Source organism: Liolophura sinensis, chromosome 11, assembly GCF_032854445.1.
Source record: "Liolophura sinensis isolate JHLJ2023 chromosome 11, CUHK_Ljap_v2, whole genome shotgun sequence".
NCBI classification, from domain to species: Eukaryota; Metazoa; Mollusca; class Polyplacophora; order Chitonida; family Chitonidae; genus Liolophura; species Liolophura sinensis.
Window position 1 is genome coordinate 20,464,647 of NC_088305.1, and position 9,714 is coordinate 20,474,360.

The 9,714-nt window shown below is 39.2% G+C and overlaps 1 protein-coding gene across 1 annotated transcript in view; it reads right to left on the reverse strand.

The window, feature by feature from the left end:
* LOC135477926 (uncharacterized) overlaps positions 1–8,059 on the reverse strand; it is a 159,935-nt gene extending 151,876 nt beyond the window's left edge. Inside the window, exons 1-3 of the mRNA XM_064758149.1 lie at positions 7,894–8,059; positions 5,836–5,971; positions 2,164–2,280 (exon numbers count right to left, since the gene is read on the reverse strand). Coding sequence (XP_064614219.1) covers positions 2,164–2,280; positions 5,836–5,971; positions 7,894–7,948 — 308 coding nt within the window. The 5' untranslated portion in view covers positions 7,949–8,059. The remainder of the gene's footprint in view (positions 1–2,163; positions 2,281–5,835; positions 5,972–7,893) is intronic.
* Positions 8,060–9,714: the final 1,655 nt, after the last annotated feature.

A 9,714-nucleotide genomic window follows, 5' to 3' on the forward strand; every position in this document is an offset into this window, starting at 1 on the left:
AAATGGGAATCAATCAGCGCCACTGAGGGTGATCTAGGCATTTGACTGTCACTGGACTTAATGCTTCAATTTTGTAGCAGTGGTCTCTAAGATGAGAGCAGTGCTGACCTAGTTATTGCAGGCGTCTGAGTAAGCACCTCATCTTAAACACAGCGTCTTTAATAATTTTACTTTATTTTGTAAAAGAAAAAAAACATCTCTTACATGCCAGAAAGACAAAGGGCAAAATTTAAATTCTTCAGTTCTAATAAATTCAGAGAAAAAATATTACATCCTAAGATTTACTTAATTTTAAGCACTGTGCGATGAGATGCCGTCTTCTCATTCCCATAAACCCTCAGCATGCGTAATGAATTTTTCCTGACATTTGTTATTTAGTAACTGCATGCTGACTAAATGCTAAGATCAACAACAACAAAAGTATTTGTATAACTTGAAAAGCGTGTCTAAGTATGCCTACAATGTCTCCTGGGGAGATGAATGTGGTTTGGGCTGAGGGGGTATGCTGCTGTCTGACGTAATTAGTCATACTGTTGTTGACTATTACATGCCTTGTAAATCAACTGATTTTATGTCTGTGGAGGTCTGTAAATGATAGACCTGTACTAGAACACTGTGTGAAATGACCCTTCAGCTGCATGTAAATAAATCATTCTGCCTTGGACTGAAATATGTTTTAGCAAGGTGCTGTCTTTTCCTTAGATTCAACTTACCTCAGGCTTAATCGCTGAAGCAGCAGATTAGTCTTTTCAATGTGGTTTAACCACTTATGTTTAAAGCCTTGCTCGTTTCATTTAAAAAATGCTACACAAATGTGAAAACTTCTTAAAAGCAAGGTTTTTTAAACGATAAGACTAGAGTCTGAAATGCTTTCCTAGCTTGTTAAAAAAAAGGATGCGGTGTATTAAAAATACCTTATTAACTTTGGGAGAATGATATGGAACAGTTTTCCGTCGTTTCCACTTTTGCTCGGCATCACGTCATGCACAAGAGCACATCACAAATCGCTGACACAGCACAAATGATGCTGTATATTACAACGTTCCTAACATTTCAGTACATGTGCACTCATCAATGTTTGCGTGATTCAATGTCACATACATTTAAGGAATACTACCATGTCACACCAAGCAAATTTTGCGAAAACTGCCGAAGATTTTGTTTCTGAAGATTATTCGATTATAGGGATTAATAACAGTGTCATTTATCCTAAACTGAAAGTAAAGTGCTATTCTTAGTGTCTGTTATTGCCTAAGAATTCCTTTATACACAAATAAAGAATTAAAAAAACCTTTTCACTGGTGTTAAGTTCTGTTCCACTGTATTTCCATAATGTGTTTCTAACATTCCACTTAGATTCTCTTGAAAGTGAAGTAGCATTTAAGTTTCTGTAATTTCCTTTGATGCCATGGGAAGGGAAACGGTTGTACATGCAAGCCTTGAGTAAACTAGCAAGCCTCACTGCGAACAAGGACAAGTGTAAAATTTGTATCTGAATGAATTTCTGGTGGGGATATTTTGGGGACAATTTTAGGATACATAATGATCAAAATTTGATGCCAAAAGGTAAAATTCCATTTAATTTTTTTACTCATTTGATTTTTTTTAAATATAAGTCCTTTTGAAAGACATCTTGGCACAGAGCACTTTCCTCAAAATGTAGAAGTGAGACATGGCTTGCAAAAAAAAAAAACCCCAAAACCCGTAGTACCTTGTATGAGAGATGTACATGTGTAATTCATTACATAGGTGTTTGATCCAGATGTCGCAAACTGTCGTGTTTGATCCAGGTGTGCACAAACTAGTTTAAACTCAGGTGTGTTTGGCTTGGATTATTTGACACTGTATCTCCACTAAAGCCTCACAGTATATACAATGTAAAACCCCAAGCATACAAACACATCGCATAGTCGTCTATTACAATCTATATACTGTATATCTCTTAAAGTTTAGCATTTTTCAGGTGACTCATATTTGTTGATTATGTTTGATTTGTTCACCTTTTAGTGCCGCTAAACAGTTATTGTGAAGTTTTATTAGGTTTTTCTCCAAATAACTTTAGTCCTGGCATCGAACGTATCATTGTATCGCTGAATTTGCTACAGAAAGTGTATATTTATATACATGAAACCAAACCGTAAATGCGAGGTATCAACAACTTACCTGATGTTACAGTACTCTGGTAGAATCTGCTTCAGTCCCTGCTGGTGTAACGTCTGCAAGGTGGTAACATTGTAACAAGCGCACCTCTCACGGGAATGCAGACCCATGTAAGCAAACCTGTGCAAATAAATTATGCTCGTTACCTATTTTATTTCTTTGATTGGTCTTTTATGCCATATTCTAGAATATTTCACTTATACAATGATAGCAAGCATTTTAGTGGAGGAAACCGAGCAGAGCCCTCGACCATCCGCAGGTTGCTTGCAGACCTTCCAACATACGACCAGAGACAAAACCAGCATGATATGGACTTGAACTCAGTGACACGGGTGAGAGGCTCCTGGATCATAGCCACCTCAGCCACAGAGGCTTCTATTCATTACTATATGTACCTAAGGCAGATTGTTTAACATTATTAAAGGGGACCTCCAGAATAGAAGTCTGCTATAACTTGTTGAAATGTACTACAAAAACGATTTCACAGAGATCTAGAACTTTGTGAAGAAAATCCCCTGTTTACCAGAAGAAAAAACTTGTCATGATATGGCCATGATATGGCTACAATACTGCCTGAGTGGCATTAAATGATAATTGTCCAGAAGGAAAAACATACTGAAATCTGCCAATCTATCAATACATTTACATGTAGCTATCAAAACATTTACATGTACATGAAGCTATCAATACATTTACATGTAGATGTAGCTATCAATACATTTACATGTGCATGAAGCTATCAATACATATACATGGAGCTATCAATACATTTACACATACATGAAGCTATCAATACATTTACATGTACATGAAGCTATCAATACATTTACATGTACATGAAGCTATCAATACATTTACATGTACATGAAGCTATCAATACATTTACATGTAACTATCAATAAATTTACACACACATAAAGCTATGAAGACATTTACATATACATGAAGCTACCAATACATTTACATGAATATTTCCGCCACAATGCTGGCCGAAGCTGTGTAAGTGAAATATAAGTACGGCGTAAAACATCTATCAAATAAATATACTGCTTCAAAGGTATACTGTATTGACAAACTTCTACACAATATGGTGGTATCCTGAAAGCAAGGTATCAACAATCAGGGATATTGTATCACAACTGCAAAGCGTCATGTATCTTGGATATACAGTCAAACCTGTTGAATGCGGCCAGTGAAGGGACACGTAAAAAGTGGCCGCATATGACAGTTGGCCACATAACACAGGTTGTGAAGACCAAGCCAAATCACAACTGAATTACGTTTCAGGAAATGTACACATGTAGGCCTACATAATAATCTTATACATAATTGTTACAGCAGTAATATGTTCTACTACATAAATTCCATAGAAATATAACAATTGTGGTAAAATAATAACTCAATAATTTCAAGTTTTGTGGGGTAGATCTATGGACTTCACGCATTTAACAGGCGATTACAGAAAGAGTTTTAGGTGAGGGCACGTATGACAGGAGAACTTTCTTCCCATCATTGTCAAGCCCCAGAATGCCATGTGCTAGTTTGGCCTGCATAGGTATAAATGACTATTCTAACAAAGTTTTGAACTGTAAATGACAGACTGCTGAGATGTTCAATCATATTTGCCATTACTGGTGAAACAACAACAACATGTACGAGTGAAGGAAGACCAATTTCTCCATGTGTCCGGTACAGGCAATATTCTAGATAATAGCCAGATAATTTGTCAAAGAAACCATTCATGGGAAGAACCACAGGAGGTCAGATTATATCCCAGTTTACCCGCTGTTTATGTCATTCATAGCAGGGACCTCAGCATGGAGCTAATCCACTGCCACAGTGCAGGGGTGTCCGGACAATAACCAGCTAGGCCTGATTAAAGAACGGTAAACTTCAGTGCTATAGACCAATAATGTTCACATAACAAAGTGGCAGGTTGTAACTTTTAATCACTTCAAACACTATTAAAGTCGGGTGGTCGCCATTTTGAAATTTTTGAATGTCCGATGCGGCAATCATCACTACTGTTGAAAGTCTCGGCCACTCAAGACAGGCTGATATAGAATTTGGTGGCAAAAGATATTGGCTGCTGGATGCGTTGGACAGGTGCCTGCATATTACAGGTCGTTTAACATGGAAAATTGTTTGGTTGCAGCAGAGAGTGGCCGCTTACGACAGATGGACGCTGATTACAGGTGGCCGTAGGTACAGGTTTGACTGTAGTATCATAACTGCAACAAGTCAAGAATCAAGGATGTAGTATCACTACTGCAACATGTCAAGAATCAAGGATGTAGTATCACAATTGCAAAGAGTCAAGAATTAGAGATGTAGTATCATTACTGCAAAATGTCCAGCATCGGGGATCTACTGTCTTTACTGCAACATGTCAAGAATCAATGATGCAGTATCATTACCGCCACATGTGAAGAATCAGGGATGTAGTACCACGATTGCAAAGAGTCAAGAATTAGGGATGTAGTATCATGATTGCAAAGAGTCAAGAATTAGGGATGTAGTATCACGATTGCAAAGAGTCAAGAATTAGGGATGTAGTATCACGATTGCAAAGAGTCAAGAATTAGGGATGTAGTATCACGATTGCAAAGAGTCAAGAATCAGGGATGTAGTATCACGATTGCAAAGAGTCAAGAATTAGGGATGTAGTATCACGATTGCAAAGAGTCAAGAATCAGGGATGTAGTATCACGATTGCAAAGAGTCAAGAATCAGGGATATAGTGTCACTGCTGCAATGTGTCAAGAATCAGAGATGTAGTATCATCACTGCAAAGTGTCTAGAATCATGGATGTTTAATCAGTAACGCAAAATGTCCAGTATCAGGGATCGAGTATCATTACTGCAACGTGTCAAGAATCAGGGATCGAATATCTTTACTGCTAAGTGTCAAGAATCAGGTAATCATCTTGGTTGATTCTGGATGGTTGTATGTACATCTACATACCTGTATAAATTCATTAATTATACCTGAAAATTGGACATACGGGCTCAAATGCTTTCCCCAGGGTGTCTAGATACCCTGATGTAACCTGAGCACTCCTGGTCATTACCCAGGTAATTGCTTGCGCACTGTCCCCCTCTCCCCTCAAGGAGTCTGCTTACAGAGACAGTTCTGGCATCACAGAACAAGTGTGACACCACTGTAATGGCTTGTACACAAAATGATATGTTAGATAGATACATGTATCAGGGATGTAGTGTCATTACTGTTCCTCTTTCTGTTGGAATCACAAAAAAATTCTGCTTAACTCTCAACTACTGACGCAAAACTAAAATGTTTCTAAATCTAATTTTGATGCTGTAAATTTACCTGTTATAGTTTGTTTACATTTGATGATACATTTTGACCCCTGTACTATATTTTTCCTTCACCCTTAGCTACATTGGGGGATTACAATGCCATTTCTCACTCTGCATAGCATTTCAGTCTCTTGGTAATGGCAAGTTAGCTATCATATACTATTTTTCGAGGCTAGCACATGCACAGCTGCCAAAGGTTCCTTTCACTCATAGCCCTGGCTATCATTGGTTGTGCAAACATCATACTTTTTTCATAACATAACCACTATAAAATAATTAAAATCAAACAAATATGTTTGAAAGAAAAAGTTTTTCCAGCCAACATGTGATCTCTTAATAGACAACTGTACTCACCCTTCCTGAACACAGGCTTCTCCGCACTCAACCACCGATCCCGTCTGTAACCTCACAGAAACTCCCGCCAGCAGAGATCCGTCATCCAGGGTCTGGTTAACATAGTAACATCCCAACAACCAGGAGCTGCCAGCAACTACAAACAACATAAAATTACACATCAATCTCAAATTAACATGCTGGAAACACACATTCCAATACTTCAGTTTTTCCGCAGAAACACAATCTCACAAAATCCCATACTGCATGGTTTCATTTTTAGGGCAACATCAAAAGTCCTATCGGCACAAAGACATGTAGGGTGGATTGGTTGGGAGCAATATTTCAAATAAACATTTTAGTGTAGGGTCCTTTTTTGGAGGGTCGGTCAGGTTATAAACAACCAACATTTTTAATGTAGATGCTGTACGGCGGATTATTTATTTATTTATTTGATTGGTGCTTTACGCCGTACTCAAGAATATTTCACTTATACGACGGCGGCCAGCATTATGGTGGTAGAAAAGCCAAGAGGAAACCCACAACCATCCACAGGTTGCTGGAAGACCTCCAGCGGTTAACAATACGACTGTAGTGTTTTAACAGTTTGAGCCAATTAGACATAGGGCATGTCCACCCCCCAGATTGCTTTGACCAAAAAACTTGTGTCAATAACCTATACGGTCACACATAAGGCATGTGTGGCGTTTCAGTTCTCGTCGTTGTAGTTAGGTCATGTTTACAGTTGTCCACAACATGTATAACAGAGTAGGATGGTGAATGGACACGACGGATGTCTAGTAGGCTCAGATAGCATAAACCAGTACCACTGGGACAAAATACAGTTGATTTGGAAATACTAATAGTGGATTCAAGCAGATAATAGTTTCGGATAGGGAAACGAATGGAAAAGTTGGCAACTGAAGGTTATATTTCTTGAATTTCGCACACATAGTGCAGTGCCAACTGAAAGTAGTTTCATAGCTTTACTTCTTAATATATGTATGTCGGAGGCTAGTATATGCCACACATAAGGCTTAGGGACTGAATTCGAGCACCTGTGATTAAACTTATTCCTGTTAAAATAGGTCATATTTCTTGTATGATTTGTGCTAGAGTATTTTATTGTATAGCCCAAAGCTAAGCTGGACGTTCCTACCTTCACACCCAGCTTTGGTCCTATACACTTCTACGCGGACAATTTCTCTAAGAAAAAAAAAAAACTGCTCGAACCCTACCTTATTTTTGTTATCCACCAATTTCCTAAAACACCCGAAATGTAATAAGTCAAAGCCAGCATTGGTAAATCATCTTTCAACAGAAATCCAGCCATTTAACTTTCGTATCATACAACTTAAATCAACGTCTTGCATGTATGAACATTTTTTTTGCAACTTTCAGTGATGGGCCACGAAAATTTTATCCTACCCTACCCAACATTCTCATTCAGAACTGCATGCCCTGTTAACAGAATGCTGGGTGAGATAAATGTCGCGCGTTTCAAGGAATCAGTGGATATAAAAAATAACAGCGAGTTCAAGCCTTTTTTTTTTTAAGTGAAATTGTTGGCCTGGAAGTGTATATGACCGAAACTGGGGGTTCCGGTCGGAATGTCCAGCATAGCTTTGGGCTATTTATTGTATAACTGTTTTTGTCTTCACTCAACAATGGCATATTTGTTCAACAAAATATAATTCTGATTATTTTTGTCACTTTCATGTTATGTTTTCCGAAACACTGGTTTACATCTTCTCCTTTCGTGTGCATGAAAATTGACTTGGTCATCATTCATGTCTGATGAACAGGTCAACTTCATCCCAAACTGTTCCGAGAGTCGTGTTATTCATTAATTAGCTGTGTTTGAACCAATAACTTAGGTATCCAAACGACTGAAAATAAAACGTCCTTTATCGAGTGTGTGATAAAACTATGTCATTATCAACGGACAGACGTGGGTCACAACTTCATCGATATTCCCACGCATGAATTCCCAAATCAAAACACACGTTCACAACCACTGCCTGGAGAATGCGTCGTAATCCAAAAACAACATCAACAACACACTCTCGTCCGACTCACCTCCATTCACGGCTAAAATACAGCCCAGCAAAGCGAAGAACAGGATACACCTCATTCCAGCCTCACTTCTGTCACCTCTGGAAACAAATTCAACTTCATTTTAAATTCTTAACCGTCAAAAAACAACTCCATTTTCTCAGCCGCAAAAGTTTCACGAAGTTTTCGACATCCGTCGGCCATTGAAAGTAGTGCCGATTGTATTCTTGCTCCTCACTGGGATGCTGACCTACTTCCCCGCTCGCCTCAGGCTGAAGTTAACACAGTGCACATATATAGGGTATACTGTCGGCGACAATGTAGACCTACTACCTCAGCTGTTTTCAGTGGACAGATCACGTTCACACCTCTCCATTACAAAGCACATCATAGATAAGCCTATACCCATAATATTTTTTCAATTTGCTTCTCGCTCTATCTTATATTGACTCAACTGTGAGCAGCACGTTTAAGATACAATAAGTATACAGGCTAAAACCACTACATGTATTTCCAGCGGCCGTGACACTAGGGGGCCTACTGCTCAATGCTTAATCTAACAGAAACGATTTATCATATATAGACCTGTATAGTCTAGGCATAAATATGCTTCTAGGGTAGGCCTAGCTACTATTAAAAGTTCATCAAAACGATCCAATTCCTTTTAGCCTAATTAGAGTTTTCATGTGAAAGCAAATTAGCTCTTCTGTGTTGTTCTTTCAAAGTAAAGTAAAATAATATCATGGAAGAACAGTTTTTGGAGTTACATCGATTACCTTTGTGTGGGCTATACAGTAGGCTACATGTGTATAGGACTGTTCACAATTACTTGTAGGCTCTGGGCGTATAGATAGTGTCAATTATAACGACACATGTTTTCAAGGCGTATACATGTATATTATTTATACATTCCACATAACCTTAACATGGTTTTTTATTCATATAGCGTAAAGTGGGATGAAGTTGGCCGCTTTTGACACTTTAATGTTTCCAGGTTCATCATTTGAGATTCAATTGCCATACATGCACCATTGTCAAACTGAGACTATCTGAACGAACTACCTTAGAGAAGAACATGTATATTTTTTCCTAATGAATTATTTATTTATTTATTTATTTATTTATTTGATTGGTGTTTTACGCTGTACTCAAGAATATTTCACTTATACGACGGCGGTCAGCATTATGGTGGGAGGAAACCCGGCATAGCCCGGGGGAAACCCACGACCATCCGCAGGTTGCCGACAGACCCTCCCACTTACGGCCAGAGAGGAAGCCAGCATGAGCTGGACTTGAACTCACAGCGACCGCATTGATGAAGGCTTCTGGGCCATTACGCTGCGCTAGCGCGCTAACCAACAATAAATTATGAAAATATGGTGAAATATAGTGGTGGCTAACTTCACCCAGAATTAGGGGTCAAGTTGGCCACCCCTCTTTCAACGTACATAGTGGTTACTAAATCACTGGTATTAGCTAGATGTGTCCGCACTCTCATGAGCGAGGCGCATGCGCGTGACGTCACACGTCACACGAGGCGAGCCAACGGACCAATGAAAGCAGCTCCTTCAGCTACATTTCACGCCAAAACTAACCAATGGGTGAACTCCATTCTCGTCATGCGCGAGAGCAGCTCCTTCAGCTCCACTTCGCACCAAAACTGATCCATTAGTGAGCTCCATTTCGCGCCAAAACGTCGGCTTGTAAAGTTGGGTTGAGCAGCTCCTTCAGCTCCATTCGCGCCAAAACTGACCTGCCAAACCTGGCGTCAAGCGTGAGAGCAGTGTGACGTCACCTGAGGCGCGTCAACGGTCAGCAGGCGCGTGTCGTCACGCGTGGTGTGTC